General features: G+C 46.0%; 2 protein-coding genes across 4 annotated transcripts; both read left to right on the top strand.

Moving 5' to 3' along the window:
• Nucleotides 1-229: 229 nt before the first annotated feature.
• Nucleotides 230-2,956, top strand: ubl4a (ubiquitin like 4A). Its single transcript, XM_076039007.1, has 4 exons — nucleotides 230-431; nucleotides 1,265-1,370; nucleotides 1,500-1,723; nucleotides 2,350-2,956. Exons 1-4 carry the CDS (start codon nucleotides 384-386, stop codon nucleotides 2,455-2,457), a joined length of 486 nt encoding a protein of 161 aa, XP_075895122.1. The 5' UTR covers nucleotides 230-383; the 3' UTR covers nucleotides 2,458-2,956.
• A 197-nt stretch (nucleotides 2,957-3,153) lies between these two features.
• LOC142896974 (dynamin-1-like protein) lies at nucleotides 3,154-14,605 on the top strand. 3 transcript variants are annotated; one of them, XR_012928403.1, is made up of 19 exons: nucleotides 3,154-3,309; nucleotides 3,892-4,018; nucleotides 4,178-4,319; nucleotides 4,472-4,510; nucleotides 4,695-4,741; nucleotides 4,854-4,925; nucleotides 5,018-5,104; nucleotides 5,269-5,431; nucleotides 6,526-6,646; nucleotides 7,848-8,186; nucleotides 8,530-8,650; nucleotides 8,746-8,901; nucleotides 9,018-9,107; nucleotides 9,207-9,305; nucleotides 10,182-10,292; nucleotides 10,404-10,513; nucleotides 11,469-11,628; nucleotides 11,780-11,904; nucleotides 14,479-14,605. XR_012928403.1 is itself a non-coding variant. In XM_076038956.1 (18 exons), exons 2-18 carry the CDS (start codon nucleotides 3,917-3,919, stop codon nucleotides 11,834-11,836), a joined length of 2,016 nt encoding a protein of 671 aa, XP_075895071.1. In that variant the 5' UTR covers nucleotides 3,154-3,309; nucleotides 3,892-3,916; the 3' UTR covers nucleotides 11,837-13,205. The 3 variants fall into 3 exon arrangements, 2 of the variants coding, with proteins under 2 accessions (XP_075895071.1, XP_075895072.1); XM_076038956.1 differs by lacking the exon at nucleotides 14,479-14,605 and having other exon boundaries at nucleotides 11,780-13,205; XM_076038957.1 differs by lacking the exons at nucleotides 4,472-4,510; nucleotides 14,479-14,605 and having other exon boundaries at nucleotides 11,780-13,205.
• Nucleotides 14,606-17,027: the final 2,422 nt, after the last annotated feature.

The raw sequence follows: 17,027 nt of genomic DNA, 5'->3' as shown, positions 1-17,027 counted from the left end.
GTTTTGTTTCTTCGTTTTATTATAAAGCAGAACATAAACATAAACACAACAGCTGTAAATGATATAACACAACATTAGAAACAGATACATGCCAGCAAAGTCACTCATTGATGCTCACGTCTCAAGTTTACAAGCCAAGGTTTTGCAAATGTGCAACAGCTATCGGCCGCATGTCGTCCTCCAGCCAGTTGGTGGCAGTAGTGAGAGACGTGAGCAGCAGCAGATCGTCGCAGAAGAAGCCTTGCCGACTGACGACAAGTCAGTAGTGGTGTGACTTGACCACCCTGACTGCCTTACAGTATTAACACATTCGTGTGCATTTTTGTTCGTACGTTTTGAATGTCTTGCGTCGTGGCCGTGTTGCGTTTAGGTCACCATCGAAAATGATCCTCACTGTGAAACTGCTCCAAGGAAAGGAATGTAGCGTACAAGTAAGTTTAAATAGTGCCGATTCAGCTACCTGGTAATGCTAAGAGCCCGGAGACCAGCTAGCAGCCAGCTGATTTAGCATGACTTTCCTATGTCGAGGTATTGTACTGTAGTTACGCTTCATGTGTTTTTTGAAGATAATAACATTGGTTTGATCCAGTTGCGTCTCTCTGCCAAAATAAATGATGATGCGCCGTCATGGTGTAGTTCATTTCCTTGAGAATAGATGCTACGTTAGATAGCTTGCTAGCTTGACCCCAGGAAATACAGGATAATTGTTGCCAGTAAAGTTGTCAGTCTTTCTGTCTGTAATCTCTCTCCTTGGGTTATGACAGGAGAGGAAGTTCATCATGACTATGTTTGTCAAAAGTTTTTCCTCCAAAAGGGTCAACATTCTGTGAGACTATTGCTTAATCAAAGATTTGTCTTGTGTGTGTGTGTGTGTGTGTGTGTCAATGTTTCTCACAGTTAAATAGAAACACTCTATTTATAATGCTGCTTTTAGTGTTGTGAGTTTATTATAATGATAATTTGTATTACAATTCAATTATATTGTATTAAATTATCTGCTTTGCTATGCAAATGTTGATGTTCTAAAAGCTCCTGAGATATGTTATGTCACAGAATCAACATTGTCCAATTGTGGTAACTGTAAAAAAAAAAAAAATAATAATAAAAAAAAAATGCATAGAATAATTGTAACTATTTGTTCTACTATCCATGTTCTATCGTTTTTGGCATTTTAAACGTAAATCAAATGGAAACTTAGTTCATCACACAGGGAACATGTGGGTCAAACCACTGCACAAATATTCAAATGTTTTTCTCTCTACAGGTGAGTGAAGATGAAAAGGTCTCCACAGTGAAGGAGCTTGTATCTGAGCGACTGAATATACCAGCCAACCAGCAGAGGTTGCTTTATAAAGGAAAAGCTCTCGCAGGTAAAATTGCCTCTTTCACATTTTCCATAACCCCTCTCCGTGATCGGAATTGGTTGAGCAACCAATTTATTTTGCAACGAGGGCAATTTCTACAAATTTATTGATTGCATTCTATATTGCTTTCCTCAGATGAGCACAGACTGAGTGATTACTCTATTGGACCAGAGGCTAAATTGAATCTGGTGATTCGTCCTGTGGGGGAAAGGAGTGGAGCATCAGGAATGGTTGCCAGCAGCAGCGGCGGCGGCAGCAGCAGCAACTCACAGGAGAGAGTGTGGCAAACTGTGTCTACCATCCTCTCAAGACACTTCAGTCCAGCAGATGCAGCAAAAGTCCACGAGCAGCTAATTAAGGTATGTGATTCACAGTACTAGAAACCATGCATTGTATTCATCTGAAACTGGCCAATCCAAAGCATCACCATCAGTTACTATTGATCTAAATGTTTTCAGTATACTCAAAATTATATCATTTTTCCCCCCACTTCATTTCTATGTCACCAGGAGGTGCAGGCAGGTGTAGGAGACACCACAGTGTAGTTTTGCTCTCTTACGTGTTTCTTTTTTTCTTTTTAAAGATGCGTTTGTGGTGGCCAATTCAGTCAGATGTAAAATATAAACTCAGGGTATTCTAAAATGTACTGATCACATGAGTAACACATCTCACTTCAAGCATCGAGATTCAGAAGCCATGACATTAAAAAAATAATAATAATAATTTTACAGAAAAACATTTTAGATATTGGTTTAGTTTTAGCCATTAATAAAGTGGAACTGTATTTTCAACAAGAAGCAGACATGAGGACCACATAATTAGGACACATTTTACTAATCTTCTATTAGCATATTTCTGTTAGCCTTTAGCTTAACTATTGATGTTTGAAATGCTTATTTGTCTGTATTTGCGTATACCATCAATGTGATTCTACAACAGTTCCTTTGCTAAGTTTGTGTTTGTGACTGTTATATTTTTCTTTCAGGACTATGAGCGCTCTCTTCGACAACTCAGCCTTGATGACATTGAGCGCTTGGCAGGAAGACTGCTGCACCCCGATGGCGAGGGCATGGACACCTCATATATGGACTGACGCTGCCCTGCTGCAAGTCCTCTGTTGTGATTGTGATTTGAAAGAGGTGTTTTCAGAGTGTGAGACTTACACCTTACAGTTTGTGTTGTTTTGCTGAGGTCAGGCCAGCTGATCAGCTGATCAGCTGATCGGTGGCTGAGTGAACGCTGATCGTACTGACTGTTGCTTATTACAGCCATGGGGCTTTCCTGTCCACAACTGAGGAATTGAATGAGAACATTTAACCTTTTTTTTTATCATTGATATTATTGTTATTATTATTTTTGAAATTGGTAAAGGAATCCGTTTGTGCTGTTTGTTTCACAAGATCTATGGCTGCTAAAACTCCTGAGGCAGACTGAATTCTACTCAAGAGTTTTTGTGAGAAATATCTGTGTTTAATAATAATGATGGTGTGTTTTCTGTTCTGTTAATACGTTTTATTTTGAAACACTGACCATTGCATGCTTTGTAAATACCATGTTTATATATTAAAACATTAAAACTGTTTGAAAAAAGACTTTGACTAAACATGTTGTGATGTGTTCTGTTTGTTTACCATATAAAAACCTAAATAAACGTTGTTCTTGTTTTTACGACCTAATTGGGACTCTATCTTGAGAACCCGCCCAAGAACGAAGAGCGTCGTTTTCTCCTTGACCAATCATATAAGCCAATCTCTGACTATCGGATATAACAGCCAATAAGATCGATGGAGGGGATGTATCGGTTCCGCCCATTCGATTAACCGACAGTTGTTCCTCGGGCTGCCTGTCTTGGACAACACTGTACAAAAATGCCTCTTCTTTGACCCTTCTTTCGAACTATGGTGGACAGACGCATCGGATAAGGCCATACTTCTCATCACCATTTGTAAGACGACAGAGGAATCGCGTCGTTGCGGCGGAGGATCTTAGCAGTAGCACTGTGCTAGCTCATCTTTCACTTCCTGCATTTCCTTATTAGCCTAGCCCGCTAGCAGTAGCTGAAGAAGCCGAACCGTTTTGGCCAGGCTTGCAACAATAATTCGCCGTCATGTTACCGTGGCATTACTTCGTTGTTGTGGGTGATAATTAAGTCTTGACTTGCACGCCTAATTTAGCCTTTAATTGTCGGCGTATCGGCAGAGTGTTTGTCTGACTGATGCTCGGGCGTTAACACCCCTCTCATCAGGACCACTTCAGTTCAGTCGTGTGTGTAGTGAGCTGCCCGTCGTCCCGACATATGGTAAATACCACCCGACAGCTCCATAGTCATTGCAATCATCCAACGCAGCATTTAAGCTTAAACTCTCGATTTAGCTCTTGTTAGGCTACAGGCAAAGCACATCTGGTGTCCGACGGGGGGGAAGCGATTAATTTCTCAGCTTTTATAATTATTAATGTTTTAATACAAAGAGCTACTTTTGTTCTACTTTTTGTTTTTTTTGTTTTTTTCTTGCTTCTATCCCTGCAGCAAGTGCGCACAGTCTATTGGAAGAATGGAGACCTTAATTCCTACGATCAACCGACTGCAGGAGGTCTTTCTCACAGTGGGGGCAGAGAGCATCCAGCTGCCTCAGATCGTCGTGGTTGGATCTCAGGTGAAGGAAAAAAAAAAATGTGATCGAAATCTAAAACACATAACCTCGGCAGTCATTGTAACCCTGACGTCTCTGTTGCTTTCTATTTGGAAATGTAACTGCAGAAGTATTGGCGAGTCATTGCTGAAGTGCTGTTTATCTTAATGTGCTCCCATACAGAGCAGTGGAAAAAGCTCCGTGTTGGAAAGTCTCGTGGGACGGGACTTCCTGCCCCGGGGATCGGGAATAGTCACAAGACGACCCCTTGTGTTGCAACTTATTAATGTTCCACCCCTGCAGGAGAGACTGGAGATTGAGAGCGGTACAATGCACGTTTGTTGCTATCATCACACTCAAGTCACTTCAAGAACTGTTTTGATTCAAACTGTTCCTCTCTGATGCTCCATGTAAAACCTCGATCCCTTTTTGCTAACACGCAGTCTTTCTTCCTCTTTTTTAACTGCCACCGTTCAGGCAATGGAGTAAAACAAACTGCTCAAAACAGCTACCCAGGTCTCTGTTTAATGTCTTCTTCTTCGTCCTTTGTCCTTTACCCACACCATTCCTTCCTTTCACATTTGTTTTTCATTCCGATCTTCATCTGCCACGCATGACGCAAGCCATCCACATTTGTGTTGTCCTCGTTTCTGTCCTAACGCTATGAAGTGTTGCACTCACACCTTCTGTGTTTACTCAGGCATCAAAGCTGAAGAATGGGGTACATTTCTGCACTGCAAGAATCAGGTTTGTTTGTTTGTTTATTTATTTATTTATTTATTTGAACGTTTCAAAGCACATGCTGCACCTTCATTTTCTTGCACCGTTCACTTGACTCCCTCTCGCTGTGCCTTGACAGATCTTCGCAGATTTTCAGCAGATTCGTCGTGAAATAGAAGCAGAAACCGAACGCACCTCTGGTGACAACAAGGTAAAAGACGGCAGCCCTAATTTAATGCGACTGGTTGCTCAAACTACATTTTTGAAGTTGCTAAAATGCTTTACTTTTTCCCTACCGTTCAGGGAATCAGTCCTGAGCCCATATACCTGAAGATTTTCTCCCCCAGAGTCCTGAATCTCACACTGGTGGATTTACCTGGGATCACAAAGGTAAACTTGGCCAAGAGCCCAACGGTGTACGAACTTAGTGGAAGTGCATCTTGATTAATGCTAGACGTATAAACGCATCATTGCAGCCTGTGCGGACTCCCATCAGCACGTTCCATTGTGCCGTTGCTCGCCGTAATGCCGGCCGCTCCTGATTGTTGCTTTAGGTTCCCGTTGGCGACCAGCCAGAGGACATCGAGACTCAAGTACAAGAGATGATCCTGTCCTTCATCTCCAATCCAAACTCCCTCATCCTGGCCGTGTCCCCTGCCAACTCGGACTTGGCCACCTCAGATGCGCTGAAATTGGCTCGTGAGGTTGATCCAGACGGTAGGACGTTTTGCACAGCGCGTGCCTCCTCTCCTCAGATTTCACTTGCATTTTGTCTCTCCTCTCCATCAGCTCATTACGGAAACTCACTTGAAGTGGGATTCGTTTTAAGTGATCGACGCTCGTCAGGGTCTCTCACAGCCACTAGTCTTTACTCTAATGGCGTCCTGACAGCTAACGCTAGCCGTGGCTGTAATTGTGCACTCTAAGGGCAGATTGATTTCTGATGGACGTCTCCCCTTTTTGTTGTGAGTGACTGAAGTGTTGCCAGTGTTTACTTTAAATACCGCATACGCACTTCAGCCGCTCGGGGAGGGAAGGGCGATATGCTGACCGTGATTGCCATGATGGGCTACGAGATGGATTTTGTTTTTTATTGCGATGCGCTTCTATACTGTCATAACACCGACACATCAGCACGCACATGGAGCTTTACTGGCTGTAAACTAATGTTACAAACTCTCCAAGTGAAGCCTGTGACAAACCAGCAGTTAAGAAAAACAAACATTTCTTCAGTATTCCAACATTTGTAGATGTTGATTGTAGTTTTCACTTTTTTTGTATTTGCAGATATGAGTGCGATCAATATTGCTGCAATATTACACCCTGCAGCGTGTGCTCGGTGTGTTGATGCAGTGCCCTCCCTTTGTTCGTTCCGTCTTCACTTCTGGTTGCTCACACATATAAATGGTGGTGGTGTGCGTGGAAGTATATTCAGGAGATTTTAATACGACATCAGTGTTTTTGTGTTGTGTCTCAGCCCCATTTGTCAATTGAATTTCAATTCAGATCGCACAGCAGTAAACCTGCGCGGAGGCAGCATTAACAGTCTCACCAACATATAATAAATATGCCCTTGTTTGAAGCATTTGTTAAACAATAAAATAAGTATCACGTCTGAAAAACATTTTTTTGAGTTTCTGCCTCAAAATCTGGAAGCAGATCATGCAGCATCATATTTTTTTTTAATTCTTTTTAGTTGTCTAGCACAGCAGTACACTGTTAATACAAACATGAGAAAAATGAAGGAACTGTAGGTTCAGTCGAAAGTGAAAATGAATGTTTATCACTCTATTTGTGATTTTGTCTGTCAGGCCGTCGAACGCTCCTCGTCATCAGCAAGCTGGACCTGATGGACGCAGGCACGGATGCTCTCGAGGTTCTTCTAGGTCGAGTGATTCCAGTCAGGCTTGGGATCATCGGCGTGGTTAACAGGTTTGCAAAAAATTAATAGAATATTAATAGAATAATAGTGCTTTAGTTTGGTGCTCCTTTGGTGTCGTTGCCATTGTTTGAAATCCTACCTGTTGTGTCTCCACTGAGCCTTTTGATAAATAAGATTTGCATTTTGATATATTGGAGGGTGGGAGCACAGTGGTACAAAGCAAAGTACTGTTGTCTCACTCACTGCGAGAAAGCAGCAAGTTCGGTCAGGGGTTTTTCTCCTGCGGCCCTGATTTGAAATAAAGGGCTCTTCATATGACAGGACAACCTTTTTGCCGTGAAAGGTGAGCACAGTCTTTGCATAATGTGTGTAAATTTATGAAATTATTTTAGCAGTTGCTAAACCAGAGCTGTTACATCATTCTGTGGTTCACAATCGACTTCAAAATGTCAACTGGCCGTGGTGAGAGGGGAAGGAAGAGGAGCTTCCCTCAATTCATTTAGGTGTATGACGATGAAATGAATGAAACTGAACTGTCACTATTTACTGTCACTTAACAAGTACAACCAAATTTAGTGCCATCTTTGGCAGTGCAAAAGAGTTCAACAAAAGGAAACTTAAAAACAACGCATTTACTTGTCCACCCATCAATGTTTCATAGGTGCATGTGCATGGCATTATTTAATGCAGTGACAGTTTGTGTGTGCATTTTAAAGGCCCGATGGCGCCTGATGGTGGGAGTTCAAACAGATAGTGTCCGGGATGTGATGAGTCCCCGTAAGATGGTTTGAGATGCTTAATTAGCAGGTAGCAGCAAGAGGAAATGACCAACTTTCTGGCGCACTTTCCTGTTTAGTGCTTTCAATTCTTTCCTTTGCCCTCTCGACATTTTGATACTTTATTGACAAACTAATCGCGGACAAAGTAAAATATGTATCATTTAAATAGGATTTTTCAGTATTAACTGATTAGGGGCTGATTTCCTAAGAGGCGTTAAACTGCCTGTGCATTGTGCTTGTTGGCTCGTGCCTGTTGTGTCGCAACCCTCATTGCACCCCCTAGTGGATCAGCGCCTTCATTAATAAGTGCCTCTTATGACTTTTAGTAAATCTGGCCCTTATTCTCTTCAATGGCAGCATCTTGTTGTTTGACAGGATGAGGTCGGCTCAGTAAAGTGACGCTTCTTCTTCTTCTTCACATCATCATTGCATCCATAATGTGTTTACGTGTCCTCATCGGGGGTCATTTCAGGAGCCAGCACGACATCAACACCCAAAAGAGCCTGGAGGACTCCACCAAGGACGAGCACGCCTTCCTGCAGCGCCACTACCCCTCACTGGCCTCGCGGGCCGGCTCGCGCTACCTCGCCAAGACCCTCAGCAGGCTTCTCATGCACCACATCAGGGACTGTCTGCCAGACCTCAAGACGAGGGTGACGGTGCTGAGCGCCCAGTACCAGACGCGGCTCAACAGCTACGGCCAGCCGGTGGAGGACCACAGTGCCACCCTGCTGCAGATCGTCACCAAGTTCGCCAGCGACTACTGCAACACCATCGAGGGGACGGCCAGATACATCCAGACCTCCGAACTGTGAGTTGACACGGCGGCGGCAGCAGGTGTATTCAGTCAAAGGAAAAATGTACTGAGGATGAAAACGGCTTCTATTCTTTTGAACTTTGTCTGATCCACTTTGTATCCGATGATCATTTGATTTATGCGCCTAACACCGCCCGCCCTGGACGCGCCGTCCTTGAGGCTGTGCAATTTGAAAAAGTGGAATCAGCTTCTTTTGTCGGCACCTTTTATCTGCGTGGCTCCGTTGCAGCGGGCAATTAATTCATGTAAATACGTAGCGAGCAAATATTGACCTCTTCCGCTTGGCTGCATTCAATTTCGTTGAATCCCGACCATCCCGACCCGTCTCTTCCAACAGCTGCGGAGGCGCGCGCATCTGCTACATATTCCACGAGACCTTTGGCCGCACGCTGCAGGGCATCGACCCCCTGGGCGGACTGACGGAGCTCGACATCCTCACCGCCATCCGCAACGCCACGGTGAGACCTTCCCGCCGTCGCTCGGGGCACTCTTGCTGCGCGCTCAACGCCGGTCCCGGCCGCGTCTCAACCCGTGTCGTCCCCCCCCCCCGCAGGGTCCACGGCCGGCCCTCTTCGTGCCCGAGATCTCCTTCGAGCTGCTCGTCAAACGGCAAATCAAGCGGCTGGAGGAGCCCAGCCTGCGCTGCGTGGAGCTGGTGCACGAGGAGCTGCAGAGGATCATCCAGCACTGCTCCTCCTTCAGCACGCAGGTCGGCCAGCAGGGGGCGCTGTGCCTCCCAGAGAGTCAGCAGGAAGGCAAATGTGTCTCACGTAAATCAGTCTCACAAAGAAAATTGTGTTTGTGTGTGTCTGTGTGTTTTCAAAGGAGCTCCTGCGGTTCCCCAAACTGCATGACTCCATCGTGGAAGTGGTGACTGGATTACTGAGGAAGCGCCTGCCGATTGCTAATGAGATGGTAATCCCACTCTAGCCAAGATAATCTTTCCGACTAATTGTAATAAGTTACAGCCAAGACTCATTACCCGCCTGATGTATTCTCCCCCCCGCCCTCTAGGTGCACAACTTAGTGGCAATAGAGCTGGCCTACATCAACACTAAGCACCCAGACTTCACGGACGCTGGGCAGGTCTCTGCATCCGTCAACAGTCAGCAGGTTGGTCATTCTGTCATCCTGACCGGCTGCTGTGTTCTCTAAAGCAGCGGCCACCAACCTTTTTTTTTCCCCCACGGCCCAGTTTGACGTGAGACAATATTTTCACGGACCGCCATGAAAACTGTGGTATTTTCTAAACATAATAAACGTGAATCCACTGTGTACACGTTTTGAACTTAGCAGCGTCCTCTTAATATGGCGACAACAATATAACATGAGTACCACACGCTTTTTTTTTCTTTCTCAATACTCCCAACAGCTGCTGGTCTTTTAATGCAAGGTGCTTGGTCTCTGAGTTTGAAGGCTTTGTTGCCTCATTAGAGAGCCGGTCTTACACGTATTAAGCAGAGTAAGAATCTTCTGTCGAGATAAAGTTACTGGTAGGACTCCTGGTGTTTCTTGGAGGTCGTGGCCTCTTCTTCTGTCTCCTCACTGGAGCTTTTCCTCTTTCCAAAGACATTTCATCATCAATCATGTTGCTAGCTAGTCTGCTGGCTCGTGGATTTAATTTAGCGGTAACGTATCACGTGACCGAGATAAGCGCCTCGACATGCGTCAAGACTTGAGCCATAGATGGATGTAACGGAGAGAATCCGGTCATTTTTCAAAATAAAATTGTTCAGACTCCGATAATAGATAAAACGGAATTAATTTAACGGACGTTAATTATTCTTTCTGTGCGGCCCTCGTACCAAATGATTCACGGACCGGTACTGGTTTGCGGCCCGGGGTCAGGGAAGGCTGCTCTAAAACTTCAGACCATCACGTCTCACTTCCAAACAGTGCAAGCCTCTGTCAATATTTTCTTAGCACAAGTTTGGGCTTGGGACAAAAATGGCTTTGACCCTCTGACCTGCTGGGATTTGTCGCCGACAGGCGGAGGCCCTCGACGGAGGCAAGCGCTGGAAGAACGACAAGGAGGAGAAAGGCTCAGCTGCAGGCTTCGGCAGCCCCAGCAAAGGCCAAGCCATTAACCTCCTGGACACAGTGAGTGGTGCAGCCGGCACTAGAGAAAAAAAAAAAAAAAAAAACAGAGACAAAATACTTATTAGTTGGAAAATTGTCAACGTTTGACTTTTTGTCCCCCGTCGTCACCAGTCGGTGCCCACGTCCCGCAGGCTGAGCTCGAGGGAGCAGAGGGACTGCGAGGTCATCCAGCGGCTCATCAAGTGCTACTTCCTCATCGTCCGCAAAAGCATCCAGGACAGGTTTGGCCAGAGCGAGTCCTGGACACACTGAACACCCCGTTTTCTTTCCTCACCTCACTGAGCTCAGTGATTGCCGTTCAGTGCATTTCACGTCTTCAGTGACATTGTACTTAGTCCTACCTTAATTAATACTCCTCACATTACCAACAATATTGTCAAAAATCAAACATATAAGGCAATTTTAAGAAATTAGTCAACAGAGTTTTAACAAGTCCGGCAAAAGTAGCTGTGTGAGCCTAAACTAGTTGGATCCTATAAATTGCGCATTGTTGCCGTTTCATATGAGACACCAACGACACAATAACGAATCAAACTATTTATTGAAAATAAAAGCAAACAGATTATTTGCTTTCATTTGTGAGAATATGCAACAGCAAAAACAATTGGGGGGAAAAAAACAATAACACACCACGTTATTTCCATTATGAACTGCAGATGATTCAGCAATTTACCTTCTTACCTTCAGCCACCGGGGTTAATTAAGTCTTTCAGGCTCTCACACGTGCTTATCCAATCACGGTCCGGCATCGGGCATAAAGCCAGGTAGCTGACCTCGGCACCGCTGACTCCAGATCTGATTTGCGATCGCAGCTGACCGTGGTCCGTTCGCATACACGAGACAGGAGCCTGCAATGTCGATTCTGAAGGCTGATTTCATAGAGACTGACAACACACAAACCCTACGTAATGTAGAATAGGATTCTTTATTGTCATTATACAGGAGGACAGCGAAATTCAAAGTGCCTTTCTTCAGTGCATCCGTATTCCATTATACAACAATGGAAGCAGCGCGACCACGTGGATAATATGACATTAAGAAAACAGACATCAGAGAGTAACTTAATTATCATGTTTATGGGGAAAAAAGTAACTTCTGAGTTTGTATAGGCCAGCAGAGAAGTCCTCTCTTGCCCTGACGCCACTGATGTTATTCATGCTGACATTGCCTCCACAGTGTGCCCAAGACGGTGATGCACTTCCTGGTGAACTACGTGAAAGAGCACCTGCAGAGTGAACTGGTGGGTCAGCTCTACAAGCAGCGGCTGCTGCAGGAGCTGCTCATTGAGTCTCAGGACACGGCGCAGCAGCGGACCGAGGTCGCCCAAATGCTCGAGGTAAAAAAAAAAAAAACAGCTTTTCTTTTTGTTCTCCGAGCAAGTGCGGAGCGTGAAGGGAAGAACGTCCCGCTCCCATTCGCTTCTTTTATCTGTCAGGGAAAAAAAGGGCCAGCGATTTCAACCAGCCTCGTGCTTCTTCTCTTCACAGGCGCTCAAAAAGGCAAATAACATCATCTCCGAGATCCGGGAGACGCACCTGTGGTGACCGGAAGAAGCAGACGAAGAAGCAAACTGCGGCCTGGTCGCAGGGCAGCTCTGCCACAAGACAAGAGTGTGTGTTGGTTTACAGTGTGTGAAAGTGCGTGAGCGTTCGTGACAGTGGGTGGCCGTAGCACATTCACATGTTTTTACAGTAAACTTAAGCTAATACACTGGGGTGGCTTTTATCTCACCGTGAGGGCGGTGAGGGCACAGAAATCAAATCAAGACTCAGGCCAAACGCTGCGACAAGAAGAACTGAGCCGAGAACAAATTCCTCCATTGGTGTCTGAAAATATAATATGTGTTTTTTGCGTCTTAATATCATTGCTCTAAATATTTAAAAAAAAAAAAATGTTTAAAAAAAAAAAAAAAAGTATTTCAATTGCTCTCCACGGTTTCCTTTTCATCAGAATGTGTTGGAACTGTAGATTTGAACCCCTCTGGCGGCGGCTGAAACGGTTTGAGATAAGATGCCGCGGCGGCTTTAATCCACTCGCTGGGGCCCGGCTGCCGGGGAGATGAAATGAAAGACCACCGCGGTCGGCGCACCCCCAGAGGGCTGGGTCATTGGCCGCAACCAATCCACAATCAGTGTTGCCTGCTGGCTGCCGTTGATCATGTACGAGTTCCTCTGAGGCGCTGCTGCCTGCCGGCACGTTTACACTGTGAACTGTTTACGTTTCCCGATGTATGAACAAACATTCCAACCTTCCATTTTTCCCTTTCTTGATGCGACGCTCGCGCTTTGTTGTGCGTGGAAAGACGTAGTGGTGGAGTTGTATGGGAGAATCTAGATTCATGCTACTGAGCCTGCTGGTGCCATTTGTGCTTGTCAAACTGATACACAGCTCAGGTTGATGTGTTTGGGTCCATTAGTGAGGTTCCGAGGCACAGGTTCCACATGCATGCGGTTAAACCCAGACTGTGAATTTTGAGTCCTATTTTAACATCCTACGTTGTAATGTTGTCCGCTGTAATGGATGAATCCCACTTTGCCACGTGACAGAGATCCTTGTGAGGGCCAGTTGTTGGCCACCCAACCCTCAGAGCCAAAGCAAACAACACAACCCAAAGCTGAGGTGGTTTTTATTTTTCTGCCTCGACAGGACAGTAGAAAGAGCGGCATCCTGTTTTATCTGAGGGGCCCCTGCGTATGATTGCATGTGTGCGTGCGTATGTCCGTGTGTGTTGTCTAATCGTCGACTCAATTATGTATATTTTGTACTATTTAAAAATTCTTTGCTGCCACGTGTCAACCACAGCCTCGGAGTTCTTGCCTGCCATTGTTTGTCGTTTTGTGTTTAGCGAGAGAAACCCAGTCGCCATGTGTTGGAAAGATTCATTAAAAGCCTGACGAAGGACACCGCGCCGAATCTGTCTGCCTTATTGATGACCCGCTGTTATGGCTATTGATCAATTTTCACGAGACTTGTTTGTTGCACTCCCAGGGTGTCGCTGCGAACAGATATGATTGCACCTGCGCCGCTTCGCTCCATTGATCCTAAGTGGCTGAAAAAGTCCGCTTTGGTCAATGGCTCTTGTCACATCGGCAGCGACCGGATGAAGACAAAGTGTCCTGAGGCGTTGCCAACACGCTCACACACACACACACTGACACAAACACATTAGCATAGGCAGCAGCTTCCAATCCCTTTTTTTTCCGCCCCTTAACAACTGCTACAAAGAGACCTTCAACTTCTGCCACCCTCCGCTCCCATTTAAATGATAATGTCCCGACGCAATTCAAGTTTCACTTGCGCAGCCATTGAGATTGATGGGAGTGTTTTAAGGAGGTGGGAACGGAGGTGAGCTGCTCATTAATGCGAGATGAGGGGGGAAAAAACTCAAACGAATACAGTGGTGGCACCAGAGTGGTGATTTTAGGTGGCATTTTGACCTCATTTGCTGAGATGTTTACAAGAAACGAGAAGCGTCACCCTGCGCTATTCCTCACTGTACTGTCCAGTTATTCCCATCACCCTGTTATAAGGCACCCCACCTCCCCTTCAGCTGAGACCACACCAGACTGTACCAAGTCGGAGGGAGATGGAGGGGTCTCAGCAGTGGAAGCGGAGCGGCCGCGTCCTCTCCGCTGGCAGCAGAGAAGCTGAATGGAAAGATGTTCCCTCCGCATCCCGGTGCCACTCAATCCCTGAACCTGCGTCGCCCGCCTTCGCCCGGAGGGTCACCCAGTGTTTGGGTCGTGCCCAGCTCCACCTCCTCTCCTCGCTCTCTCTCTCTCTCTCTCTCTCTCCTCCACCGGTGAGCCTGTCAGCAGAGCAGGCTGAACAAAGCAGTAGAGAGAGAGAGAGGGAGAGAGAGGAGCTTCTGGGAAGAAATGTCTCTCACTGTCGCCTGGACAACCGGGTAAGAGAGGAGGGGAGGGTGCACGGGAGAGAGAGAGAGAGAGAGAGAGAGAGGCAGGAGCGGGGAGCACAAAGGGAGAGAGGACATCAACACATTGTGAAGTGCTGAGATCTGGTGGATTCCTTCAAAGTGTGTGTTTGTGTGTGTGGAGAGGAAGTGGATTTTTTTTTTGTAGGTCGTTCTTCCTGCGAGGCTTCTGCTCTGTCTCTCTTTATGAGTTATTATCTCTGATCATTGAGAGGCGTGAGTAAAAAAAAAAAAAAAATCCCTCTTCCCCAGATGATGGAGAGGAGGAGGATGAAATTACAGAGCACAAGTTCAGCAAATCACTAGTGGACCGAGCAGGCCTGAGCGCTTCTCTAATTCTTGTCTCATCTGCCTCAGGTAAGTGACATCTGCTTTGACAGGTATCATTATGTTTTGCCTGATATATTTGATATTTTTTTTAAATTATTATTATTTAATGGGAGCCAGAAAAAATCTGTCACTTATAGAAATGTATATATATTCATGTGGAGAATGATGAGCAAGAAAGTTAAAAAAAAAGAATCAAAATCAAAAACAGTCGATGTGTTTGTGGTTTCTCTGGAGAGCCACAGCTCACCAGCGAAACCACAGCAGAGAAGTTCTTTTGGAAATAGGCTCCAATCTGTTTTCCTCCCAAGTGGTGGAAAGAAAAACTCAGATGACTAACATCAATTGGCCTTTATCTGTTCTGTTCTGTTCTGGCAAAGTGAGTGGGGGAAATTGCATGCTGCAGCCCAGCGCGGATGCTTCCAAAAGAAAAAGAAAAATCACGCATTCAGCTTTGTTCCTTCCTTCCGCTGGCGTGAGCACACATTCATCACGGACAATAAGAAAATGAACAATCGGCATGCAGGTTTCATTGCAAAAACGGATCCGTGGAGTTGCGCTTTAGAAATAATCGAAAGGGCACGTCCTGCTGTAAACATATGGCCGAGCGCCTGCGTGCAGGTGAAAATATTCACGGGGCAGCAGGTAGTGAAAACCAAAGCCCCCCCACCGCCTCCTCCCCCCTCAAATAAATAGGTGTGCCGACTGAGTTTACACCGCAAGCCGTGTCCGTATTGGACGAGATGAAGAGAGAGATAACCTGAGGTGGACAGGGTTATTTATAGCTTTCACGCTGATGAAGGCTCACAATTCCCTGCTACCTTTTGCGCTCCAGATGGAGAGGTGGTAAAGAGATGGAGGGGGTGCGGTGGGTGGGGGCATGGAGGAAGTGAAGGAGGGAGGGAGGGAGAAGAGCAACGAGAGTGACGGATGGTGAGCAGTAGGAGAGATAGAAGAGGCGATTATAGGTGATGGGTCCCGGGCTCACAGGTTGGACCCTGGGACGCAGCGGAGAGTGAAATAACTCCCACTCAGCCTTTTACACATCTTTATCACCGAGAGTAATCTATTACTAAGTGATCCACTACTGTAATTACGCTACTTTTTTGAGTAACGGAGTAATGTAACGGGATTACTGTGGCAAAACTGGTCATTATATCATAATTACTTTATCAAGTAACGATTACGTTACTTTTTGGAAATATTTTGCAAGCGGAAAATGTCTTATTATCCCAAAAAATGTCTGACATTTAGAAAAACAACCGAAAACAACGACGCCGCCGATTGACGATGCAGCCGTGCATGCAGCGTCATTACTGTGCGACGACGCACCGAAACAAGCATGGCGGCGGCAAAAGATAAAACAGCGATTGCATTTGATAGCTGGAAATACAAACAGTGTTTTGAGTTCATCTCGTCTGAATCAAAGAATATTGAGTGGGAAACAAGACGTTCTCAACTACTTACTTCCTCTTTTTTTGAACTAAATGAATTAGTAATTGATTACTAATGGAAAAAGTAGTTAAATAAGTAATGAGATTACTTTTTAAGGGGTAATCAGTAATCAGTTGTTGGACTACTTTAATGGAGTAATCCCAACAGCACTGCTTATGAGCCATTTGACAAGAGCGCTAGGGAGCTCGGCGGGGTTCCGTCAAATACAGGCGCCGTACTTTAAGACAAGCCGGCAGGTCCACAGTGGGCAGCGGCACAAAGTGCCTCGCGGAAAGTTAAACAGCTTTGTGCGAGGGAAGGCATACATAATGCAGGAGGCCTGGCTCTGTTTAGGGGGGAGCGAGAGCGTCAGACTTCACGTGCTACCGATAGGAAGCTCCGTTCCATCATTCTCAGACTGCGGCGTTGGATGGAGAACCAGTCTGGCCATCAGGCAGGACGTACGGGGCCGAGCCCCCGACTGGAGACGGTAGTTACTCAAGGGGAACGGCAGGCGAATAACATCGGCCTTATTTTTAATCCCGCGCGCACCTCGTCGTGAATGAGCAATTTGGAGAGCTTGTAAACACATTAGCTACGGAGGCTCTGCTCCGCCGCGCCTGGCTTGAAATTATTGCACACTGGGTGCAATGTTCTCGCTTGCCAATACTCATCATCAGAAAGGGAGACGAGAGATCACTACCTCCTCCCCCGCCGCCCCCCGCCCCCCCCTCTCCCCCGAGGCCTTGCATCACTGTAGTTATCTCTGCTCCACTGTACCTGTTCCAGGATGCACAGCGGGGGGGGGGGGGGGGGCTGCAATCACATCTGAGCGCGAGTCTCTAATGAGTTCCTCCGACTGTCAGACCTTGACATCCGCAACAACTCATCATCACTGTTTTCATCACCAAAATGGACAAAAGTGGCGCTGCGGGACGTGAGCCAGCGCTCCTTCCTCCACCTCACATCCTGCTGCTTCCTTCGTGGACGCCAATGGCAGAAAAATCAGGCTCCTTTTCTCCTCACAGATTAGATCGCTG

Source organism: Nelusetta ayraudi, unplaced genomic scaffold (genome assembly GCF_046127955.1).
Source record: "Nelusetta ayraudi isolate G7.1 ecotype Tasmania unplaced genomic scaffold, CSIRO-AGI_Nayr_v1 ptg000058l, whole genome shotgun sequence".
NCBI classification, from domain to species: Eukaryota; Metazoa; Chordata; class Actinopteri; order Tetraodontiformes; family Monacanthidae; genus Nelusetta; species Nelusetta ayraudi.
Note: the sequence above shows the minus strand (reverse complement) of the source record. Positions and strands in the feature narration are given on the sequence as shown.